At 38.5% G+C, this 25,541-nt stretch overlaps 2 protein-coding genes and 1 long non-coding RNA gene across 6 annotated transcripts; 2 read left to right on the top strand and 1 right to left on the bottom strand.

Moving 5' to 3' along the window:
• The first annotated feature begins 860 nt into the window (after window positions 1–860).
• On the top strand, window positions 861–21,180 carry LOC145212636 (sodium/potassium-transporting ATPase subunit alpha-3-like). Of its 4 annotated transcripts, none has more exons than XM_080080828.1 (22): window positions 861–964; window positions 11,511–11,699; window positions 12,142–12,345; window positions 12,422–12,535; window positions 12,756–12,890; window positions 13,117–13,234; window positions 14,285–14,419; window positions 15,936–16,069; window positions 16,530–16,728; window positions 16,982–17,104; window positions 17,403–17,524; window positions 17,918–18,110; window positions 18,311–18,486; window positions 18,546–18,682; window positions 18,755–18,905; window positions 18,969–19,137; window positions 19,326–19,480; window positions 19,556–19,679; window positions 19,762–19,907; window positions 20,024–20,154; window positions 20,407–20,600; window positions 20,698–21,180. In XM_080080828.1, exons 2-22 carry the CDS (start codon window positions 11,574–11,576, stop codon window positions 20,724–20,726), a joined length of 3,015 nt encoding a protein of 1,004 aa, XP_079936954.1. In that variant the 5' UTR covers window positions 861–964; window positions 11,511–11,573; the 3' UTR covers window positions 20,727–21,180. The 4 variants fall into 4 exon arrangements, with proteins under 4 accessions (XP_079936954.1, XP_079936952.1, XP_079936953.1 ...); XM_080080826.1 differs by lacking the exon at window positions 861–964 and adding an exon at window positions 1,499–1,667; XM_080080827.1 differs by lacking the exons at window positions 861–964; window positions 14,285–14,419 and adding exons at window positions 1,528–1,667; window positions 14,791–14,925.
• An 862-nt stretch (window positions 21,181–22,042) lies between these two features.
• LOC145215500 (uncharacterized) lies at window positions 22,043–23,862 on the top strand. The gene is made up of 2 exons (XR_013857312.1): window positions 22,043–22,824; window positions 23,049–23,862. It is a non-coding gene; the product is annotated as an uncharacterized LOC145215500 (long non-coding RNA).
• A 581-nt stretch (window positions 23,863–24,443) lies between these two features.
• Window positions 24,444–25,529, bottom strand: LOC145215499 (uncharacterized). The gene has a single exon (XM_080084203.1). The coding sequence runs from the start codon at window positions 25,516–25,518 to the stop codon at window positions 24,889–24,891; it is 630 nt and encodes a 209-aa protein (XP_079940329.1). The 5' UTR covers window positions 25,519–25,529; the 3' UTR covers window positions 24,444–24,888.
• Between the last annotated feature and the right edge of the window lie 12 nt (window positions 25,530–25,541).

The following is a 25,541-nucleotide window of genomic DNA, read 5'->3' as shown; positions in this document are numbered from 1 at the left end:
CTGTGTTGTTGTCATGCGTTGCAGCAGAATATAGCCTTTTGTAGCAGAATAACGAAGTAGTTTTGTTGTTGTTAACAAATGAGACTTTTTGATCGACATTAGATTGGTTATGCTGAGGTTTCATTTTTTTGTGTTTTTTGTTAATTCTTTATTGGTACAATGTGCAAAAACGTGTTTGTTGTAAAATGAAAAAAAATTCCACAAAACAACTGCAAGAGATTGTGTCAGTTATTTTTAAAACATTTGTTTAACAAAGTCGCAGTATCAGAATAGTTAAAGTTTTATCTAATACCCAAACTTCATTATTGTGTCAAGTCAAAACTTTAAAGAAAAGTCGATGCCGAAGATTTTTGGCCAAATCATAGCGCACTTGTACAAGGTTCGGTTCATGAGTGTCTGGCATAGCTTTGAAGTTAAGTCGAGTTGGGGTTTGTTTCGCCGAGTGACAACTCGTAGCAGCTCATATGTTCACCAAACCCAAAATTTGTTGATGTAAACTGCGAAACTCCAACAAAAATTGCGTAAACCAGTTCTCTGGCATGCTTTTTTAAAATTTAAACTGAATTATATGTAAGAAATTTGTCAATCAACTGGTGTAAAGCTAAACAAAATACTATAAAGTTGTTTTTTAAGAACTTGTAATTAAATATGCAACCTGGTGGACGAAACGCTTGTTCGGTATTTTATAAATTTTATTTTTATTTATTGTGTCGTTACTTTTTAAACTTGCGTTCAGGATAAGTCGATTGATTGTAAGTTAACAGCAGTAGCCTAACACTAAAAAACAAAAGCAAATGTCATTTGTAAACACATTTATGCATTGTTTAACTGGGACATTTTGTCGGCATTTACGATTTTCAACTTTTCCAGAGGTTAGGGTTTGGTAATAGCTTATACGATTGCTTATTCGTCAATGGTGCTGAAAATCGGATTTTGAAACCAACAAAGTCTGTAAAATAAAAAGGTAAATAAGAATTATCCTACTTATCCTGTTAAATATCTACGTAACTTATAGTTTGCAATTGTTTTGTTAAAATTAGATATTACATCAAAAAGCTCATTTACAAATAGTTACGATTGGGCAAATGTTTGTATTGTTGTGAGGAAGCTGAACAAACATAGGCTACAGTTTTTGGTTGTGTCAAAGTATTTGAAGCTGCAATCCTTGGCCAACCTAAAAACATGCTAATAAAAAAGCTAAAATATCGAATTAGCTGTTCATTAGAAGTATGAAAACAAGCGTAGTTGTTTTAAATGTAAAACAATGAGATAATCACCAACTATTAGAGTAGAGACGGGCGGCAATGACAAAAACAGGTCATAGTTTTTAAAGCGTGCCTTGGGCTATGATTTAATGATGCAGGCGCCGCTGTTACTTTTTACTGTCACCCTGGTAATTAATTTTCCTTTGTGGACTAATATTAAGTCTGCAAGACGTTGTTTCTAAACCGGTTTTGACTGATCGCGAAATGCAATGTGCAAACATGCGTGCAAAAAAAGGCGCCGGGTGTTGGTTTCGCTAGAGCGATATCGATTACGCTCGCCCACTCACTCGTGATTTTTGGCTGGAGAAAGCAGCTGAGAAAAAAGTTGAAAATAATCGACGCTGCTGATAAAGAAAACTAATTAATTTAAGCAAAATGGCGGACGAAAAACGAGTTCAGGAGGTAAGTAAAGTTATTTTGTGGTTTTGGTTTGTTTTGGGGAAATAGAAAGTTAAAATTTGAAATGTGTTCTTCCAAAAAGAACACGTGTAAAAAGTTTGACGTGAATTAGCAACGTTTGTATTTATTAATCTCTTTCAAACTTCTGTGATCAGTGTTTTTTTGTGAAATTTATAAAGAAATCCACAAAAAGTTTCAAAAACGTTTGTTTCCGACTCAAAATATTGGTTTCTGAGGGAACTATGTGTCCATACTGTCAAGATTTACTTCCTAAGTTTGAATTTGGTTTGTTGTCAGTTATTTCATGTAAAAATTATGCTTTTGGGTACTTTTCTGTCCAATTTTAGTCTCTTAATCAATGTTTGGAATTTTTATCAAAGATAATTGCAATAGTTTACATGTTTGCAAAATTTGCCTTTATTGGTGGCTGACAAAATTGCATCTAATGGTGATTGACTTAGGAAAACTACTAAACTGAAAAGCATGCTTTGTGTATTTAATCAAAACACAATTTGTGAGATGAAATTTTGCTAAAGTAGTTTGTTAATGCAAAAGGCTTTGTAAGGATAACACTCACACAAATGATTTGTCCTTCATCTTTTACTAGTTTTTTTACCCTATGTGTTAAGAGTTTTTGTAACAGGTCATAAACTCATAAAATTCAGCAAGTGGTAAATCATAATGACATGTATGTGCAGCGTGGCTAGTTGTTCAAACATTGCGCAATGCTTGTGTGAGCATTTACCATCTGCTACCTTACCCTTTTTACTGTACAAGTTTTAATAATCTGTTTTGGATTTTTGTCCAATAATTTACCAAATTGTGTCATTATATAATGAAGTTTTTGATCATGATCGAGGTAATTAAAAGCTTGAATTTATAAACATCTTTAAATTTTTAATTGGTATTTGTGGAGTTTGAATAAAAAATGTCAAATTATGAAAAAATGCCAAACTTTTAACACAGAACAAATATTCAGCTTGCACATTTTAAGTGAAAAAAGTGGTTTTAACTGTGTCATTTTGCCCGTGCTGTGAAAGCCACTTCATAACTTAACATCAAGGTATTGCTGTTGTAACTTAACTTTATGGTTAGTTTGCGATAATTGTGTTGTCAGTGAAGCTTACATCTCAGTCTTGTTGATTATGCAAGACAACATTGCATAAAAGTTAATAATAATAATGACTCAAAATTAACTCCTTAAGGACAAACTTTGGAGTGATAGAGTAAATTTTCTTGGTGTAAGTGTTTGAAGTGTGTTTTGTATATGGGACTGTACACTATACAGTACCTATCTATTCGCATAATGCTTGCTCAAGCCACCATGACACTATGAATAATTTAAAGTAAAAGTCCAAAATGTCTTTCCCTTTGCGTCCTATCGATTTCGACTTGTGTGTGACGTAACAATGCTCTCTGTTTCGTTGTAATGAAACCTGCTTGGGGGATAGAATTTTACGCATGACTGGTGTATTGCAATCACTCACAGCAGTACACGGGACAGCCTATTCACTTCCAGGGCGGGTAAAATTCCATCGATCAATAGAGGTAACCTTTTGGCTTGTTGCGTGATGCCCTTGGCAAGTCGGTAATGAGAAACGCACCCCGGCAATATGTCGAGCATTGGGCGGACCGGAATTTTACAAACTACTCTCCAGCGTTGTTTCAACATAGCGCTGAGTTCGACAGCCGCTATGTCAGCGCCAACAAATACCGGGTACTTTGTACTGCATTACCACAACCAAAGTTACAAGTTCGCACACCGTGCGTGTTTCATTGACGTGGTGGACTTAATTCAACGGCTTATAATTCAACAACCAATTTTCAATACTACGGGACAAATTTAAAAATTTGTAAGCACTTTTCAATTCATTTTTTTTCAATATTTAGCACGAAAACAAAACATGGAGTAAAAGTTTGGTGGCGCAACAAAACGCCAAATTTAGTTTATTACTGTTTAGTGACTCCTAGCTTAGAAGGGCTGTCGGAAGATTCGGCAAACACAAGTGGTTTGGTTTGTTTAGTGCCCGAAGCGTAAAACCACATCGCCTTCGAATAGAAAATCGTGTTTTGGCTGGTTAAACACAAATGCGCATCTCTAGTTTGTATTACACTAAAATCTGACTGAAGCTTAAACCGCGTCATCACTTTATAATTACAAAAATAACGCTATAATGTGATTGGAATTGCAGCATGAGATGCTTAATAGTTTTTCGCGATTTGTTTTGGAAAGATGCCAAACAAAATTCAAGTGAGTGACTTATACAAAAGATTTCACGTTGTATAGCTTGCGGCGGTCTACACACGAAGTGTGGATGGTACACAGCCATACTGCTGCGTTATATCAGCCCAGAAATCGCTAACTCTGTGCCAAAACCGTTTTTGTAGAGAAAGCAGCAGCACTACTGCACTCATGCATTGTTTCTCTCCACCCCCAAAAGTTGCATTGTTACAAACCTCACGTCTTGATTTTTTTTTGCCCAACATCGTCAGCATAAAAACACCTGACTAGGCGTGTGCGGTCAGCCAAGCCCACCAGCTCATCACGTACAACTCTACCACAGTTGTCGACGCACGCTTCTTGCAAAGAATTAAAACTAGAAATAAGCGGAAAATTCAATTTTCAACATATAAATCTTTTGTGGTTCCAAAACCCCAAAACTGATGTGTGCCAATAGCAAGTCTTTACAGGAAGCAAGGGAGTAAATTTTCTTGGATAACAGAGTCTGCTTCTAGTTTTCCAGTAAAATATTTAAGCACGCTGCCAGATTCACTTCACCATTCGTTTGAAATTTGACAATTAGACGTTGATTTTAGAGAGTTTAAGCTAAAAGCGCTGCTATTGCAACAATAATGTTTCTCGCATTCTTATCAATTAGCTTGAGTGCTTTAAAAACAAAAACTACACAGAACAGGGATAAGTGTTACGTGTGAATGTCAATTACTGATGTCACAATGAAACGGCGGATTCGTCACAATAAGACAAAGTGTTAAGAATGTTAAAACGTGATGCGTACGTGCGATACGCTTGACCGCACACAAAGATTACACGCATACCGGTGTCACGTGACCACTTTTGATTTTACGCGTGAGTGACCCCAGTTTTATAATGCTCCAAGGCAGAAAAATTGTTTCTAGATAAGTTTTGCGGGTGTTGTGTTGTCTGAAAATCAAGGTATGAGTAAAACCACATGCCTTTTCACCTTGTGTGTAACGTGGTTGTTTCTACTAACTGATAAGACGCCGGGCGTTTCGTGATAGCTGCTTCGGTGTGGCTACCAAACCTCTAGAGATTTCACAGAACTGTGGGCGAGATATCAAGTTAGCTTAACACACAATGCGCCCATGAGAAGCCTGGTATCATTTTACTTCGTCCTCGCACAACCGTTCTATTCAACTTAGTGCGTTGTTGTTGAGTTGAAAACTTTGCACCGCATTGTTTGCCACTTGGGTTGTTTTGTAGCTGCTGGCCACTCACTGACCAAATCACGACCTTTCCATTGTTTTGCATTGTTAATATGCTACAGAATCTTGATGACAATACGAATTTACAATGATTTCAAGACATAGGTTGGTGATGTTGTCATATTGGCGGATCACACAAGTCAATCTCGCTATTTCAAAACGTTGGTGTTCATTTTGAAACCTTTTTCAAACTTTTATACGTTCGAAGTCGTTCTGTGTTTGTTTGAACGAAGCTCGTTAGGAAACCCGGTTTAAACGTGAAAAACGGTAGCGTAATAAGCGCTATGGTTGACTGCACGAAACTCGTTAGGAAACCCGCTTTAGGTGTTCAGTCTTTTTGATTAATAGCAGGTCGTTGTATCTGATGTTTAACATTAAAATAAGCAATGACATTGCCGTTTCACTGCAGAGAACTTTGTCCCATACTTTACTGGCCATATACGTCGCATGCAATTTACGAGTTGACGATATTACGACGATTTTTTCCTCCCTAACTTTCCAGCGTAGCGCCGATCCATACTCAAATATTTGCCGAGTCAACAAATCGTGCCATTTTTTTACCAAGTCAGCAAAAATTATACCGGTAGCTCCCAACTGCCGGGATATGTTTTCCACTGACTCGCGCAATAAAATGCCGCAAGGTCACCTCACAGGTAGAAAGGTGACTTGCGCAATTACATTTCAAACATGTTGCCACAAATCTTATACAAATATGTTTAGCTGATATTGCTATAAACTTGCAAAAACTGTTGTACTTTGCTATAAGTGCACCGAGTTAGCTATACAATGTACGTAATTAAACAAAATACTTAAATCACTTGTGCAGAGACCTGATCGATAGTTTTGGATAATTAGGTTATTGGTTCAAATCTCAGCGAGTCGCACTTATTGTTAAGGTTGTTCAATATTTTAACCACTAATCACGGTATCGTATATGTGACGTAACAATCGATGAGATCTACGTGATGATGACGTGTTTCATAACCTCCCCAAGCCCCCAGGGTTTGTGTGTTCATGGTTGCTCTTGCTCGTGTAGTTGACAATAAGCTTGCAAATATCGATTGCACAACATTTCCCCTTTCATCAAGAGTGTCCTAGAGGTTGCTCTTTTCAGTTCGTGCGAGGAACTCATTAAGTTAACATGTTTTAACATTTGGGAAATTAAATTCGTTTGTTGTGTGTTTTTACATTGGTTGCATGAGCGCCTGCAACGTTTTGTCTTTACGAATTTTTTAAATAAGTTTTTGTAAAATTATAAAGGTTGCAACCCAAAACTAGCGTTTTAACTTTTCGTGTGTTGCTCCAATGCTCGAAGCTCGTTCGTAAACACGCTTATATATTGCAATTATTACACAAAGTCGATGTAAACGCAAACACGAAAATTTCAAATAAAAAAACGTTTGTAACTGATGATGAAATTGAAGTTATCATCTTTTCGAAATAATAAACACCTGATGGCGAATGACGAGCTTTGTATGGAAACCGGTCGGCTATTCTGAATACCACGTTTCTAAGTAACGGTATAGGTTGAGCAGTTCGGATTCCGTAACAAATCAATTCAGGTTCAACAATTCTTTTGTAGTGGGTAAAAGTGCTAATATCACTTGGTGAATGTTCACCGTTTTAACAATGCCAGCCATTCACCACTTCATGCGGAAACTGACAGATCGGATATTTCATTTTCATTGCTGTGTTCTAATTCGCGGAAATACATATTTAGTTTTGGAATTAAAGCGATCGCTTGCAGCTGCCGGCAGCTGTTTGTGCTTTGCAATTAATTTCCCCATTTTTTCTTTGCTCCGAGCCAATAAATGCGAACCAAGCAGCTGCTTGTGCTGTTGAACGTTAAAGGGCAAATAATCTCGCAACTAAAAGATTGCGGGAATTTTCCGCGTCATTTTAATTTTTGGCACAAGGCATAATTTCTTGCATCCGGTTTCAAGTAACTTAATGTACTTGCGCGGGAACAAACAGTAAGCGGGATATGTTTGCCTAAAGTCCCTGCTGGCTCGCAAGCAGTTCGCATTAGGCCTGCGTTTTTGTGTGGGACCTTACCTCTTACGGGAATGTATTTGTCTAAACTAATATCAGTGTTTGCTCGTCGACATTAGGAAGAAACAATGTGAGGAATTTAAACTCTTATAAACGAGATTAGAGCCAGAAAACGACGTTTAAGCGGATTCTTTACATGTGAACCAGAGTGTGTTACATTGTAGCTATGGTGTTATGACATAACTACTAACTAGGGTCGACCTGAAATGGTTCAAGTGGAAATTTAAGCGATAATTTTGACGAAACATACGAGCTAATTTGCCCAACGACCACATCAAAGCATTTGGAAAAGCTATAAAAGTGTCTTTTGTGTTTAAATTACAGCCGGCAAGCAAAGCAATAAAAACGGGACTTCAAACATCTGATATGTTTTCGATTGCAGCTTGTGCTTTGGAAACGTGCAAAGGAAAATTATTTTACGAGTTCGATATTTCCTGGCGCATAAATTTTTCCATAACCTTCTAATGCTTACGAGCGTAGGTTATCAGAAAGCAGTTGGTAATCGGCAAACAAGAAATAACGTTGCAAACACGCGCACGTACATGCACACACACACATGCTTACACACACGCATACATGGCAGAAGACGATAAGCGACCGAAAGTTAATGGTTAACCTCAGTTTTGGCGCCTTTTTTATTTGGTCGGTTAACGCCCTTACATTGTTACGAAATATATGCTTGTTTCGTAATAATTGACGCCATAATTGATCTTGACATTTTTGAACCAAAACAATTTTAGATTGTTGATAATAATGTGGTCAATTTTCCGCTAGGTGTCACACTTGTGCGTCACATATTGTACCCCGCTTTTGCAAATAATAAACCAACAATTCACAAAAACATTAGAATTTTTGCAACAGCAACTTATTTCATGTCGTTTGAGGCCCATTAATATTACGGCATTTGGTGGGATTGAAATACCTTTACTTGAGTTCGTGTGCAAGCGACAGGTGCTAACAAGCACTGCAGCGGCGTTTGTTGGGGAGGGGGGCATCTGTTCGGAGTTGGGAGGGCAAGTGCGCATCGACCGGTGTGTAATTGCGTTGCCACGAAACCCTGGTTACCGCGTTAAGACGATCAATTCGGTTGCCGCGATTTCCCCAGGGCTCAGCTTCTTTGCATGCAGTGTTGATTGTGCACTAGGGATGCCGGTTCACTTTGTATCACTTGCACATCAAACGGTGGGAGCAGCTTGCAAGCTTACCGGGCGACTGTTGTAATGCTACAATCTGGGTAGAAAAGAAAGTTTGTTAGCATCAGTGGACCTAACAAATTGGTGTCTCTATCGCGATATAAGCATTAGTGGAACCAAATAAACGCTCCTATTGGAGCAAATTGTAGCTTACGTCTGTGGTTGTTTCATTAGCTATGTTTAATCCGTTAATGTTTTGGTTTTAATCCTTGCATCTGCATCTGCGTTTGCTTTTACGAATATGTTTTATTGTTATCATTACACCTGCAATCCTTAGTTTGGTTGTCAGTGTGAAAATGTTGGTATTGTTTGCGAGAAGAAGTTGCAGCAATGCTTGGAACTGTAGGGTCTTGTTTTAATGGATTTACAAAAACGTTAAGTTGCACAGTATCATCACGTAAAGCCCACAGGTCGTTTCAGCATTTCTCAACAGGGATTAGCTGTGCATGATAAAATGCATTGGTAAATTTTGTAGGTTCGAGTTTAAAGGTCGTCCCAAGGTCGCTCAGAAGGCACTAACCAAGCCTCACTTAAGGCATGAAAAATCACGTAAAAGTCGACCAACTTCGCTAAACACGAGAAGTGCAACCTTTACTATTTTGCTTGTGTTTGTAAAATACCCTTTTGATATTTATTGAAAAAAATTAGCATTTAAAGGTTTGGCTGATATGTCGGATGACCGCAGCGGTTATTCACGGCGAATGATCGTGTAATCGGAAAAACACGGTGTGAGTCATATATTTCAAGGAATCCTGCGGTTTTACGTGTTTAAAAACTTTTGCGTTAAACGTGACTTTTGTTCGCTTGGTTAACATTCGGGCAACATAGGGTTTTCCTTTCTACAGAACTGGTGAAACTTTTTCGGTGCGCTAACATAACCTTGAACATTTTCTATTGGGTTTCGTGTAGTCGACCATAGCGCTTGTTCAAAACGGGTTTTCTAACGAGTTTTGTGAAGAAAATTGTGACAAGTTTGTAACTATCACGCCTTTATCACCCGTGTAAAAATCTGCGCTTATTGTCACCTCATATTAGCCCCTATTGCGTCATAGTCCAAGTGCTAACAAGGTAATTGTGACGCAGTGAAATATAGAACGTGCCGATTGTTCGTCAGTTCTAAGCCTGATGCTACTGCTGCTCGATATATAACCCAGTCTCATAGGAATAAAGTCACTGGCTTGCGGTGATAAAAGTTCAAAGCAGCAGTTTGATACAAAATCAATTTCGGGTGACGTACGCCTTGTGACGTAAAGTGTTAAACCGGTTTCGTATAAGACGTCGGCTCGGTTTAACAATTAACTATTCGTGATTTTGCGTTTCTAGCCAAATCGCGGCGGGCGTATTACTTCTATTAATACGACTTAATTGTGACGTAACAATACGGTTTGTGCGACGCGACCGTTTTGGACGCAAAGCTTCCACCGTTTAACGTTAATATTTCATGTGCAAGAGCAAAAGGATTAGTGCGCTATCGGTTCACTTTCGGTGGGTCGCGATCCGATAACCCATTGTTGTTCACTCTAATCGCTCTTTTCCACTCGAACGAACCGATCGCTTGATTTGAGTATGTGAGAGATCATGAACGAAACCAGGTTAACAAATGCATTGTCCTTAATTACTACTGCAATGCCGTCTGTTGCTTGACCTAATCCCTGGGTTCGCTCGACCTGCTAACACGATTGCGCCGCACTGCAGGAGTCGACTTTCCATTGAACTGCTCAATTTATTGCTGCATTGTTCATGGTAGAAAGCAGAGAGTAGAGTGGAGCTGTGGAAAGGGTGGTGTGATTTTACTTTATATGTTGTTAGATGACTGAGTTTAATGTGGCAACATTGTCTGTTCAGTTGAGTTCAGTTGATTACTACATTCCTTTGCAACAGAAAATATTTTTACAGAAGCAAAAATTTAGATGAGATTTGCATGTGAATTCTATTTGTGACATGTACCTGGTCATTATATGCTTACAACAGAGTACATACCCAACCGATTTTGTATGATGGGAAGTGGATTATTAAATGTTCAATAATATTGTGTTGTGACAGGTTGTGTTAGGTCGCTTAATATTTCGGCATTCTCAAATCTATGTGGTTTATATAAAACTGTCGACTAAATTTTGAAGTTAAAACCTTTCATGGATTTATTATTGGTTATGTGTGTGGGAAAGCAACTAGGTTGTGCAATTGTATGGATGTGCAGATTGTGTTTTACACGAAAATCGTTGTTTAATTTTGTCAGGAAGTGCATGCGATATTGGTTATGTTGGTTTGCACTAAATCTCACAGTTCAACAGTAACTTTAATAATGTTGCCCCGTACTTTTTTTTTTTTTAAGTATTTAATAATTTTTTGTTAGTCTTAACATGTTGTGTAGTGCAAATGTTAATATAGTAAGTCCTGTAACATATTTTAGTAAATAAACAGTTTCTAAAGTTAGCCCAACCCTAGTTTAGCCTTTCAAAAACAACAGTTTTCAGTTAAGTTGTTGAAATAAAGGCATTACAAAGTTGCCAACTCTGCCATTGTGAGCCAAACTTCAAATTGTAGAGTCAAAGAGATAATTTTACTGCATTGCACTAAACCACCCGTGTTCAATAGGGGAATTTCTTTCTCCATTCGTGACTATGTGTGTTGTGAGCTGGTTTGTTGAGTTTGTGGGTTGAAAGCACTCCAGTGATCCTTATAGAGAGCTTGCTCTTGAATTTCAACAGGTTGCTATTTTGGTTCAAACCTTTCTGCCTGTTGCATTCCTCTTGTCTAGGTTGAATAGAGAATAGTTTCACTTTTGCTTTTGAAAGATATTCACTTAGATGACATGACTGTTATAAGAATTTAGTTTTAGAGGTTATGAAAAACGCTTTTGCTTTGGATCAAATTTTTAGCCGCTTATAATGCATTGGTCATTCTGCATTTGCTTTTTTAAAATGTGGCAACATGTCTAGTAACAATTTTCTGAAGAGGGTAAACTTATATATGAGGGTAAACCCATATAAGTCTAATAATAGCAGTTATTCCTCTACATTGGTATAACCCTTGCATTTTCATACACAACATAACATGAGCTTTTTGATTTGGTTTCCCCAATTGTTAAATGCTGTCACCTCTTGACAGAATGTTAACAGATGAAATTTTTGTGCAGACGTTTCAGGAACAGGCTCCAGGAGAAACTGACGTTTTAGTTGTTGATAAGAATACCAAAAAAATGGGAGGCAAGAAAGGCAAGAAGGAGAAGAAGGACATGGATGACCTGAAGCAGGAGCTCGAGATGGACGAGCACCGCATCCCTATCGAGGAACTCTTCCAGAGATTGAACTCTGACCCAGATAAGGTTCGTCACGGTTTCGTGAACTCAGCTGTTTGTTTGAAAATAACAATGAAGTTTTTGGAAAGTACTTTAGTTTTGATTGCCAAATGATCTTGTTGTCATGAAAGATTTGATTGGTTCTTACTAGTAACAAACCTTTAAATGTTAAAACCTGCTGCATGTCATGTAATACCAAGTCTATGGTTAAGATTTGAGTTCCAGGACTCTTTTGCCACAATGTCTCACTACCAATATTCTTTTTTGCCACTATGCCCCATTCCCAATACATACCTAGGCCAGGGGTGCTCAACCCATAGAACGTGATTAGCTGGATGATCTTGGGCTGATATCAAGTCTAGGAAGATTATACTGTTCATAAAGGTTAAAATCTAAACATAATGTCAAAAAAGGCAATTCATTTGGCTTTTTTGTTAGTGTTTATTTAACTGACATAACTTTTGTTCAGGGTCTGACTTCAGCTCAAGCCAAAGAGTATCTCGAACGCGATGGCCCTAACTGCTTGACCCCTCCAAAAACTACCCCAGAATGGATCAAATTCTGCAAGAATCTTTTTGGTGGTTTCTCTACCCTTCTGTGGATTGGAGCCATACTCTGCTTCTTCACTTTTGGGTTAGAGTCTTCGAGCCTTGAGCATCCAAACATGGACAATGTAAGCACAATAAGAGAAACATTAGTTTGTCAGAAGTGTTCACAAACAATAAAAATTGATTTTTCACATTTTTCAGCTGTACCTTGGAATGGTGCTGGCACTTGTCGTCATAGTTACGGGATGTTTCCAATATTACCAAGAATCGAAAAGCTCCAAAATCATGGAGTCGTTCAAGAACATGGTCCCACAGGTAACTGCGCACTTACCGAAAATTAGTTACAATTTGACAGCATTTAATCTTTTGTTGGCAACTGATGAAGAAACCGAGAAAACATTATAAACTACTTAAGTTACTTTAAAATTAAAATAAACAAAAAATATGGAAAACATGGTAAAATTGAAGAATTGGTGTCTTTTTATTCCTAATTACAAATATTTTTGTTACAATTTAATATTCCATCTATTTTTAGCATGCCTTGGTTATAAGAAATGGAGAAAAATCTCAGTTGCTTGCGGAGAACTTGGTGCTTGGCGACATTGTTGAGGTGAAGGGTGGAGACAGGATACCAGCTGATCTTCGGGTTATCTCCGCTCATGGAATGAAGGTAACAATCGGGCAGTTTCACTTAAAATTACGATGGCACAAAAAAACTAAGAAACGTTTTTGATACATAGTTCAAATGTCTAGTTTCGATTTTTTTGCAGTAAATTGTTAAAAATGGTTACAGTATTTACCCAAATTTTAATGTGCCATTCCTACACTTTAATCAGCAGAACAGAACAATTTGTTTTTAAACTATAGCTGATTGCAAACTATGTTTTTACCACTAGGTGGACAACTCATCACTGACCGGGGAGTCGGAACCACAAAGCCGAGGACCAGAATGCACAAACGACAATCCGATTGAAACCAGAAATATCGCTTTCTTTTCAACCAACTGCGTGGAAGGTAAATTAGTCAGTCGGTCAAAATTGAACTTATACATATTTTGATGTTAGATTAAACATCAGGTTTAATTGCAAAGCTTGGGTTAAGTTGGTTGCTTGAGGGAAGAAATACTTAAAATCAGGAATATTGTATTTCATGTTTAGCAATTTAGTTTATTATATGTTGTGCACAGAATGAGCATAAAGTATCCACATTTTATTTGGGTGACTAAGTCAGATAGTTAATAATGTAAGAAAGCAAAGCCTTGTTAGCTTTCAAATTTACAAACTGAACAGAGTGAAACAGCCTTCAGTTTTCAGTAAAAGTGGTTAAAAGATTTATATTTAGGTTAGTGCTTTGTAGCTAAGGTATTTGGGCCCAGTAAGGTGCTTGAGTTAGTAGCATAGAGTTAGTATAGCTTTATAACATGACAAGTGACCTCAGGTTCCGGAGTGGGAGTTGTGGTTTTATGTGGAGATAATACAGTGATGGGGAGGATCGCTTCCCTTGCATCCGGGCTCACTGGTGGGGAAACTCCCATCGCACGAGAGATCCACCATTTCATCAACGTGATTTCATGTAAATTAAACCGGGGGTGCGCAACTTAGGGGGGCAGGTTCAGGTCTGGCAAAGTTTTTATCTCAAACAAATTCTGACAATCGCACAAATTGAGTTTGAGAATACAAGAACCCTGCACTTTTGTTAAACTGAAGCAGCTCTTGATTTACAAAAACACTGGTATTGGAAATGTTTGCCCCCCCTCCCCCACCCCCCCCCCCCACCCCCAATTTGTTGTGCACCCCCTAAAAGTTGAGCTTAGTTTTAATGCAGATGTTTGCAGTTGTGGTGTTGTTGATGTTGCAGATGTTTGCAATTGCAGTTGAAAACAGTTTGCAGTGAAAAATCAGGCAAAAAATGCTCAAAGAAAGTTTAAAACATTTTTTTCTTTACAGGTATATATACTTTTAGTTGACATGTTTTTAATAAAATAACTATTAGTAACATATGATTTCTATAAAATTAAGGGTGCTTTTAAATATGATAATGAAATTTTTGCCACTGAAATTTTAGGTTCTGCCAGGGGCATTGTTATCAGGTGTGGTGATAACACAGTCATGGGTAGAATCGCTTCCCTAGCTTCGGGGTTGGAGGTTGGTGACACCCCTATCGCCCGAGAAATCGAGCATTTTATCCATATTATCTCAGGTATTGCCACCATCTGATTGGCTGGCTCACTGCATTGCTGCTTTCTGATTGGTGGATTAATTTGGTGGCTGAATCACTTTTTAGTTCAACTAATTTGACTATTTTTTTCACTCTCATTTCTTTATCAATATCTTCTATTCAACTTTCTGGTGTTTTTTTTTACTTCTATCTCCTGGTTACCAGCATGAACGGTGACTTGAAAAATAAGGTCAGATTTATTAAAGGAAATTAAGGGGTCCACAACGAACTAAGTAGTTTATTTGAGTGAAAGTGAAAGTTTGTGTCTACAGCTGCACATGAGAGCAAGGCAGTGTTTCTAGATGTTACGACAAGCAAAGGGAAACATATTAACGTGGTTGTTTGCAAAACAGGAGGGGCGCGGTGTATTATCATTAAAACCGGCGATGACACAGTGATGGGACGAATTGCTAACCTTACATCAGGCATTCAAACCGGCAAAACGCCGATAGCTCGTGAAATCGAACACTTCATTCACGTTATTTCAGGTTTAAAGTCTGCCGAGTTAGCGTTGAGTTTTGTCCGGTTTTCAACTGTCCAGTTTTAGAATGTCTTTGTCCTTTTTCTCTGCCCTTTCGCATGTGCTTGTTGTGTTGTGCAGCCTGTTATAATGTTAATTTCAAGTTGGAAAGTGAAGCATTTTTGTATCAGAGAAAATTTCCCCAGCTGTAAATTCTACCAACCAAATAACATCACATGTTGTAGAAGTTTGTGTATAATTAGAAATATTATGCTTTGCGTAGCACCTGTCAACACTATTACCCACAAACCTATGTCTATTGGCAACTCTAATTGTTTCTAATTTGTGTTGACTTTGAACAAGCTCCTCTAAAATATCACTAGATTATTACGTCATATTTTCCGACCAATCAAATTCCTTTAAATATCACGTGATCTAGTTTGCACCGCCTGCGTATGATCTCTATGAGCAGACGTTAAATTATTTATGGCGGCTTAACGAACAAGATTACGACGAAGTAGAAGGCTAGATGGAGTCGCTTCTTATACAGTTTTAATTCATAACCTGTTGTTTGCGGTGATTGTTTAGTTTTAACATTGCACGTCTTTCACACAACTCTAACTCACTTTGCATGCTAGCTATCACCTAGCTTAACACGTAGATTTTTTGCATGGTAGTTTTGTAATTTTGTGCCATAACCCACTTCTGTAAGCATCTGCATTTAATTGTAGTAAATATGTGTTTATTTAATTATTGCCCGTGTTTTGTGTTTTGGTAGATCGAAAAAAATAGAAAAAAAAAAATTTGTTAGTTGCCAAAAGTTTTTAATTTAAGGTTTACTTTAAATCATGTTTTTAAAATTTACTAAATTAGTGTGGTATTTGCACAAAATTTTATCAGCTAATTATTGAATCACGTTTTCAAAATTTAAAATTAAAGTGTTAGTTGCACCAATTTTTTAATTATCAGCTAAATATTGAATCATTTTTTCAAAACTTTATTTCATCGCGTTTACCAACAATCCAATATGGTCGCTAGGTGTCGCTGTGTTCCTTGGAGTTCTTTTCTTCATCATTTCGCTCTCACTCCACTACACACTGCTGGAGGCGGTCGTCTTTCTCATCGGGATTATCGTCGCCAACGTTCCTGAGGGACTTCTCGCCACCGTCACTGTAAGTTGACCTTTAAACTTCCCACTTACGGACACGTATTAGCAAAGGATTGGTGGCCTCATAGTAACACAAGATATGGACTGATAAAAGAAGCTTGATAAAATATACAGCCGAATAGTAAACAGTTAATACCAGTGGTGGGATTCAATTTTTTGTCAGCCGGTTCTGTTACAAAAAGCCCATTGACAGTAACCAGTAATGCTAACCGGTTTGCTGATGTCATAAAATTTCGTGAGACGGTTCTATAGAAACGGTGCGAACCGGCTAAATACCACCACTGGTTAATACATCGTAATGCAGACAATAACAGTGCGCTTTTCACCGTTAATCACAACAGGGATTGTGAAAATGTATTCGGTTTAAACACGTTGCTATGTTGCAGATAATCATACAGTTATTGTGTAAACAGCATGACTTTTTCCAATTGTATTTGCTATTTATATCGAATTAAATATTTCAGGTGTGCCTTACTCTCACTGCGAAGAGGATGGCTCGCAAAAACTGTCTTGTGAAGAACTTGGAGGCTGTTGAGACGCTCGGGTCGACGTCGACAATCTGCTCGGATAAAACCGGAACGCTTACTCAGAACCGAATGACTGTTGCGCACATGTGGTTCGACAACACCATTGTGGAGGCTGACACCACTGAAGATCAATCTGGTAAGAGTTTTTGCAAGTTATAATTTAAGTCGATTTGTGGAACTTTACTTTTTGAAAACTATTCATTAGCTTAACAGGCTTAAGCTGTATTTAACGTTTTGGGAAAATACCACAATATTTTCTAACAATATAAATCATAAAACGTACTTTTGAAACTAACAAAATTTAAACAATTTGCGCATACCTTTTTGGTTGATTTTAATTTGGCTTTTTTGGTTGGTTAAAAATAAGCAAAGTGTTTTCGAATCGCCAGGTCAAGCTTTTGACGCAAAGTCTGAGACATGGGTGGCGCTGTCGCGTGTCGCGCTTCTCTGCAACAGAGCGAACTTTCTTCAAGGTCAAGAGAACGTTCCAGTCCTCAAGAGAGACACAGCCGGTAAGCAAACCGAAATTTCGTGTGAATGCTACCTTGCCAAGCATTCCTACAATAATTCTCTTGAGAATTCTCGCTATTTTCGTAATTGTTGAAATGTTTTATATTTGATTTTGGCGACTCTTACTTCTCAGTGAAGTAACAATAACAATTGTCGTCAGTTTTTGCCTTTGCCTTTTGTTTTATGTCTTAAAATTTATTGAAAACGTTAAAATTAATAAAAACATATTTGGATTTCTTATTTTTCCTGTTTGTTTCATTTCTTATTGAATTTTATCCAACCCTGATTTATTTCCGCTAGGTGACGCATCTGAGTCTGCTTTGTTGAAATGTGTGGAGCTATCGGTTGGTGACATCGAAAACCGACGTAAACGGAATGCGAAGATTGCTGAAATTCCATTCAACTCGATGAACAAATACCAGGTGGGTTTTACCAGAATTCATTCACTGTCATTTCTGAAAATAATCATCTTTACAACTTACTAATTTGTTGAAAGTAAAACAGTAATATTGGTGTTTTTAGCAGTTCGATTTTTATCACATTTAACAGGGATTCGCCCTGATAAACTTTAAGATTGTCAGTCTTGCGCAGTTTGCTTTTGGCAAGTTGGTAATGATATTCGTCTGGATTTTGCACCCAGAACATGAGTTTTTAACTAGTAGTATGCTTACCCTATATGAGCACAAAGTAACAAAGCAGGATGAGCGAAATGGGCTGTTTGAAAATGGGTAGGAGCACTAGAATGGTTAATAAGAACCATTGAGCCTAACAGCCTTTCTTGTGTCAGCAGCTTTACAGTTTTCTAATCTTGCCAGGTTTCGATTCACGAGACGGAGGACCAGAGCGATCCCCGATATCTGCTTGTGATAAAAGGAGCCCCGGAGAGAATCCTGGACCGTTGCAACAAGATTATGAACAAGGGAAAGATCGAGGACATGACAGAGGAATGGAAAGCTGACTTTGAATCCGCCTACCTTGAACTTGGCGGTCTCGGAGAGAGAGTGCTCGGTAGGCTTGTGTTGCAATCCTTGTCAAATCAACCAAAAATATCAACCTTATTGTCACAATGTGTTGTCAATTTATGGTGTCCCACCAGAAAGTAATAAGGATAAAGACGTTATTATGTTCAACCATTCGATTTACAAACCACTTTTTCAAGTCTTGCTGCCAAAGCAACAGTTTATGTTCATTGTATCACTTCTTTGCAGGATTCGCTCACGAATATTTGCCAACCGAACAATTCCCGCCCGGTTTTAAGTTCGACACTGATGACGTCAACTTCCCCCTCGAGAACCTGACTTTCGTTGGTCTCATGTCGATGATCGACCCCCCAAGAGCTGCCGTCCCTGACGCCGTCGGCAAATGCAGGAGCGCTGGAATCAAGGTAACACGTCATTTTGCTGGGTTTCACGCACTTGTCAATCATTTGTTGACGTCATGCAGGTTATCATGGTAACGGGCGATCATCCAATCACGGCAAAGGCGATCGCGAAGGGAGTTGGAATTATTTCGGAGGGCAACGAGACCGTTGAAGATATTGCCGCCAGATTAAACATTTCTGTTGAAGAAGTTGATCCAAAGTAAGTGGGAGAGATCTGACGATCGGGGTTCGAATCCCAGTCAGGGTAGTAATACGAGCTTTGATTTTGTAGACAAGCGAAGGCAGCGGTCGTCCACGGCTCGTCGCTCCGAACCATCAGTGAAGAACAACTGGATGACATCGTCAAGAATCACACAGAAATCGTATTCGCCCGGACTTCCCCGCAACAGAAACTGATCATTGTTGAGAGTTGCCAACGACAGGTGAAAAAAAAATCACTTTGTAAGTTGTACGGGTTGCGATAATTATTAAATATGACGTAATAGGGAGCCATTGTTGCTGTGACCGGTGACGGAGTGAACGACTCTCCCGCCCTCAAGCGGGCAGATATCGGTGTTGCCATGGGAATAGCCGGAAGTGACGTATCGAAGCAAGCTGCTGACATGATTTTGTTGGATGACAACTTCGCGTCGATTGTTACTGGAGTTGAAGAAGGTGACAGTTTTTGTAGTTGTTGATTCGAATCTGTGATCGAAATAACGAAACCATCGTAAATTCCGTCGTGATCTGCCAACAACGTTAACATGGTCGGTCACAAAACCCGATAAAATTCAACAGTTTGGAACAACAACAGAATCTTCAAGGGATAAATGATCGTAAAACTCAAGGTTTGTTTCATGCAGGTCGTTTGATCTTCGATAACTTGAAGAAGTCGATCGCTTACACCCTGACCTCGAACATCCCTGAGATCACCCCCTTCCTCCTTTTCATCATGGCAAACGTCCCTCTTCCTCTCGGAACAGTCACCATCCTCTGTATCGATCTCGGAACCGATCTGGTCAGTTTGTGAGCTGCAATCGAAGCATTATGACATCACAAGCTATTAACACAGGTTTCTAATTTGAATTTTTAGCTTCCCGCCATTTCGCTCGCGTACGAACAAGCCGAGAGTGACATCATGAAACGTCAACCACGTGACCCAGTGAGGGATCGATTGGTGAACGAACGACTGATTTCGCTCGCCTACGGACAAATCGGTGAGTTGTTGCTTGAAATGTTGAGATTGGGATTAGCCCAGGTCACGCATCAGCTGGTTTTCACGCCGTGATACTTTCATAGGAATGATCCAGGCGTTGGCCGGTTTCGTGAACTACTTTGTGATCTTGATGATGAACGGATTCAAACCGGATCTTCTTCTCGGACTCCGTGTTCCATGGGACGACAGATCGCTTGATAACTTGGAAGATTCATACGGACAGGAATGGGTGAGTGGCCAACATAGAAATATTATGTCGCAGTTGTATGATTTCCATGGAAATTGTTCTCTTTTTAGACGTTATGTGGTAATGGCCTATACGTAATTTTTCGTGTATTTTTACAGTCGTACGGACAAAGGAAAGTTGTCGAATTCACTTGTCACACTGCGTTCTTTACATCGATTGTGATCGTACAATGGGCGGATTTGTTGATCAGCAAAACAAGGAGACTCTCAATCTTCCAACAAGGCATGAGGTAAAGAAATCAAAACAATTTTTTGTGCCATTGATCAGTTTTATCCGGTGGTTCCTACCTTAACAAAAGTTTAGGACAAGCAAATTTACTCACCTGTCATCATAACATTGAGTCAGCAAAACACTTTGAGTTGTTTTCGCACCATGCAATGCTCATTATAAGTGTCAGTGCTTTAATGGCACGTCTTGTTTCTTACATCCAACATATATCTTGTCCCGCTGAAAATCCAACAAGTTTATGATATTTGTGCAGGAACAAGGTATTGATAGCTGGTTTGTTCGAGGAGACAGCTTTGGCCACTTTCCTCTCCTACTGCCCCGGTATGGACGCCGCCCTGCGTATGTACCCGCTTGAGTGGGAGTGGTGGCTTGTGCCGATGCCTTTCTCTCTCATCATCTGGATTTACGATGAAACTCGAAAGTATCTGATTCGCCGATACCCAGGAGGTGTGTATTCGATTTAACCAATCACAACGCGATGTTTTTCGCGCTGTTATAGATTTTATTTCAGCAAAACTGAACACTTTTTTTAATGTTTTTACAGGTTGGGCCGAGAGCGAGACTTATTATTAACGTCACAATGGAAACTTGGTGCTTACTCATGGTACGTCACACACACAGTGCGCGATTACTCAGCAAAATATTTTAATTGTTCCGCCCCCCAGAGGCCCCAAGTTTGCCCCCCAACCCCCAAAATTACCATGAGTGAATCTTTTTAGAGAAATGACGGTGACGTCATCGAAATTTATATAATTTAAGACGTGGCCAGTATGACGTAACAGTCGTACTTGTGTGTTAACAATGTGTGCTTGTTGTCTTTTTATTTGAACTTTTTTCAATTTGTTTGTGTCCCTTATGACGTCACAGTCAGTGCTCGAGTGTCGGTTTGTGTGTGTGCGCAACAAACACAACAATGCTTATAACGTAACACCCATCAATTGTTACGTCATCATCATCTTACATCGGTTATTTATGTCTGGAACATCGTCTCGCTAAAATATCGGAAATAAAATGAAGTTGATTAAAACGTGTTCGTGTCGTGTCCGGTTTATGTTGAGGTATTTGAGAATATAAATGAAAACTTCGTCGAAGGTTGAGGTTTCTTGCTGGGCGGGATTTTGCTTGTTGTGGAATCAGGGCAACTTTTTCGGATTCTTGCTGGAATGGTTTTAAGTTAAACCTGCAACATGTTACTGATTGTGACACGATTATTTCACTAACCGGTTGGCAAACTAAAAAGATGATATGCAAAGATTGCGCGAAATCCAATGAAACAACAAATCATACACGTTTTTAAAATATCATCGTCCACTTGTATTTGTGTTCTTGAAGACCTTCACAAATTTGCGGGAATTACAGATCCCCAAATTTGTGTTCTTACACTGGCCAGTTTTTAAATGCTTTTCTACAATGGGAAATAATATTTGGTGCAAATAAAATCAGAAAGCATCTTGCTCTTGGTAAGGAGGTTCGGTCGCCTAGAAATAATCTTCTAAAAAGTTCTGAAAGCGAAAAAGCAATAACCGTAACTAAAAAATTATATTAAACCTTACACATTTTAACCACTAAAAAAGTTGGAAAAAAATATTGTTTGCATGCGTTGTTAAGTTGTGTGATTGTGACAGTAGCACATTATTTAATTTGAAGCTTGTTGCGCGCTTGTGCCAAATCTGATTTGCTTCATAAACGCAGTCCTATGTGCATCCAAACCCCGTCACTGTTTTGTTTCAAACAAAGTAGTTTGTTTCCATTTTTTAAAATTATACATGACAAAAAAACGTTTCTTCAAAAGCAAAGATTGCCGTGCGGATACGCAGCAAACCACATCACTATGTGCAGTGGCTTTTAACCTTTATTTCTTTTCCTTGAAAAATATTGCAGCTTTGAAGTTCACTGCAACTTGACGAATTATAATGTGGCGCGCAGTGCACAGCCAAAAGTTTGATATTGCGTGTAGATAACGAGGATTATCAATTTCAATCAAACAGAATGGAATTCAAACCGGAACGAAACTCGAAGCGAAAATAGTTTGTTTTAAAAACCTGAACCGAACCCAAACCCCTTAAACAATAAGCGGTTCGACTTTCTGATTTAATTTTCAAAACTGATTCCGATCACTGATCTCTTTCAAACAACCAATTCCGTGGTTTTACTAGATCCCTCATCCGATATTTGTAATAAAACTAAACTTGCCACCCGATCCGTCTGGAAGTGCCCGATTAAGATCGGCTGTGTTACGCAGAATAATGCGTTTCTTATCGGGCGGGATTAGAATCTTTAGAACCTGTGTTATAACACAGCCCGATTGCGGACGGTTTTATCGGTAATGGCAGTGGAGCATTAAATTTGTTTTTTATTGGCAAATATTATTTTTGCTGTGATAATAATCGCAGGTAAATTGGGTTTTATATCAAAATGGCAGTTAATTGTAAAACAGCAAGACAAAAACAAATGCATTCTAAGCTGTGAAATGAATATGTTAAACACTAAAATGAGCCAAGAATCAATATTGAAGTACCTGATTGGCATCAAGGTTCTGGCAATGAAGCAATGCAAAGGGACCTTTCAGTGAGAAGAGTTTCCAGTTCTTACCTTTATATGAAGCAAAGTGAGGACCAGCACACTGTCATATGAGGGCTTGTAGATTGGATTTGAATTGAAATGATTCACAGTAAGTGGCTGCCTTGTTACTGCCTTTCTAAACTCAACTCTTTCTGTATTTCTGGCTGATGTTATTTTGAATTTTTAGCACAGTTAAAACCCCCAATATTGAATGTTAACTCTGTTTTATAACACTTAGACTGCTTATTGGTGACTAAACTCAAGCCTCTTTTGTTTAACCCATAATTGTCAAGTCAAATGAGCATACAATTTATCTTTATTTTTTTATTGCAGTTCACCATCTGGAAAAATGCTTAAAGCTTGAAAAAATCAACAGGAACATTCCATATCAAAAAAATTGAAGAAACTCTTTCATTGCGGAAGAATTTTGTCAACAAAAACAGCTCTCTCTTAAAGTGTCAGCAAAATTATTGATGTATACAACCTGTTACTTGCCTCACAGGAGAAAATTGTATGTCGAGATATGCACAACATACTTTAGTTTTACATGAATCAAATCGGAATATGTGTTATTTCTTTTCCACTGTTCTCCCTGCCTGCAAGTTTATTTATTAGTTCTTATACCCAAATTAAGAATTTGTATTCAAACATTTGTAGGCGTTGATATTATTTTACCTCCATGGTGATTATGGTCTCATGTAAATTCTGAGAATGTTTTGCACTCTGATGTAGAATCAATCAGTAAAAGTGATTCATCAGACATAAATTGAGAACCTCTAGTTTTGACCAGTAGTCTGCATGATAGCATGTTGTAACAATTGTGTGGTTCAACCTCATTTTCACATGATATCCGGTTTAATTTTCTTAATAATTCATCAAATCATTACATTTCCAGCTGTACAATATTGTTTCACCTTTTTGTTTTATTTTAGTCTGTTTACTTGAAGATCCTTGTTTAGTACGTACTACTTGTAAATGCAGGTTTTAACTGACCAATCAACCAATTGCTGTGAATGTAATTATTTATTCTCTTCCCATTTATTTCTGCTTTCATATAACTATGGGGCTCAACTTGAAAATGTTGAAGTGTGGAAATTGGGTTCATAAGGTGCTTTTTCCATCAATAAAGTGTTGTCCTCACTGTGCATTTGGTGTTTCATCATTTTCATTAGTACAGGCTTTAACGTGTTTGAGACCACTAACGGCTTGAGGTATATGGAAACGGTTTTTACACGCCAACTCTAAACAACATTCAGTAAACGCTTGCAAAATATCGTTAAAATCTGATCATAACGTCGAAAATGAGAGGCGTACATCATAAGCGAATACATGGCATAACCGCTTTAAAAATGATTTTTGCGCTGTCGAATTATGTAGCCTATAAAAGCTCCAGATGACAAACGGTTTAAGGTAAACGCAAACGGTTTTTACAGGTCAACTCTAAAATACATCCAGTAAAGGCATACAAAATGTCGTTTAAATCTGATCATAACCTCGTAAATGAGAGGCGTGCATCATAAGCGAACGCAAGGCATGACCGCTGTAAAATGATTTTTGCGCGGTCTACCCATATAGCATGTACAGGCTCCAGATTTTAAATCGTTTAAAGTTATTGTCACATTTAAACGATGTTTTGTATGCGTTTACTAGCTGTATTTTGGAGTTGACCTGTGAAAACCGTTTGTGTTTATCTTAAACCGTTTAAAATCTGGAGCTTTTATAGGCTACATTGGTCGACTGCCAAAAAATCATTTTTGAAGCGGTCATGCCCTGCATTCGCTTATGATGCACGCCTCTCATTTACGAGGTTATGATCAGATTTAAACGATATTTTGTATGCCTTTACTGGATGTATTTTAGAGTTGACCTGTGAAAACCGTTTGTGTTTATCTTTAACCGTTTAAAATCTGGAGCTTGTATACCATTAGTTGACTGCGCAAAAATCTTATTTAAAGCGGTCACGCCCTGCATTCGCTTATGATGCACGCCTCTCATTTACGAGGTTATGATCGGATTTAAACGATATTTTGTATGCCTTTACTGGATGTATTTTAGAGTTGGCCTGTGAAAACCGTTTGTGTTTATCTTTAACCGTTTAAAATCTGGAGCTTTTATAGGCTACATAATTCGACAGCGCAAAAATCATTTTTAAGCGGTCATGCCCTGCGTTCGCTTATGATGCACGTGTAACACCAGCCTCCTTAGAGCCTGTTGGGCGGCAGGTATGGTGTCTCAAGGGAATGGATAGATTGATAACACAAGATTCTTCTCCGTTAGGACGCAACCACAATGGCCTTGCAGGTGCGGCGTGCGTTAGCGTGATCCACTCAAGTTGCTCACGATTAACCCGTTGATAGAGTCTCACAGCTTTACTTATTTCGTCTGGATTGTTGCCGAAACTAGCCTGTTCAAGATCTGTGCTTGCAATTAAACCTTGGAAGATTTCACACCTTATCTCCTGCAAACGTCGTCGTATTCCTTCAGCCAGATATTGATCTCGGTCACTTGTGAATTCGACTAAAGAGATCTCTTCCTCCAAAGCACAAGGCTTGAACTTCAAATCAAACTCTCTATGGTTAGAATTCCAGACAAAGGTTGGAACTGCGTTCTGAACCACAGTCAAACGATTTATCTCACGCTTAGCTTCAGTAGAAAGTCGCAATGTGTGATCGCGGACACGATTTATTTGCTCTTCTTCTTCTTCACGATTTCTGGATTGTCTGTACTGTCTGGAATAGTTAAAGAGTCTTGCGAACCTGATGTTTCTATGTCGGAATGAGCCTCTCAAATTCGCACGATTCATCACTGTCTCAAATATTAGGCACA

Source organism: Phallusia mammillata, chromosome 2, assembly GCF_965637545.1.
Source record: "Phallusia mammillata chromosome 2, kaPhaMamm4.hap1.1, whole genome shotgun sequence".
Classification (NCBI taxonomy): Eukaryota; Metazoa; Chordata; class Ascidiacea; order Phlebobranchia; family Ascidiidae; genus Phallusia; species Phallusia mammillata.
Note: the sequence above shows the minus strand (reverse complement) of the source record. Positions and strands in the feature narration are given on the sequence as shown.

What these genes read in the sequence shown, in the direction of transcription:
- LOC145215499 (XM_080084203.1), bottom strand. Translation starts at nt 25,518, where the DNA reads ATGAATCGTGCGAATTTGAGAGGCTCATTCCGACATAGAAACATCAGG.
- LOC145212636 (XM_080080826.1), top strand. Translation starts at nt 1,641, where the DNA reads ATGGCGGACGAAAAACGAGTTCAGGAG. An exon ending in CACCACTGAAGATCAATCTG is followed by an intron (nt 16,729 to 16,981) that starts GTAAGAGTTTTT and finishes TCGAATCGCCAG; the next exon opens with GTCAAGCTTTTGACGCAAAG. An exon ending in GCTCGCCTACGGACAAATCG is followed by an intron (nt 19,680 to 19,761) that starts GTGAGTTGTTGC and finishes ATACTTTCATAG; the next exon opens with GAATGATCCAGGCGTTGGCC.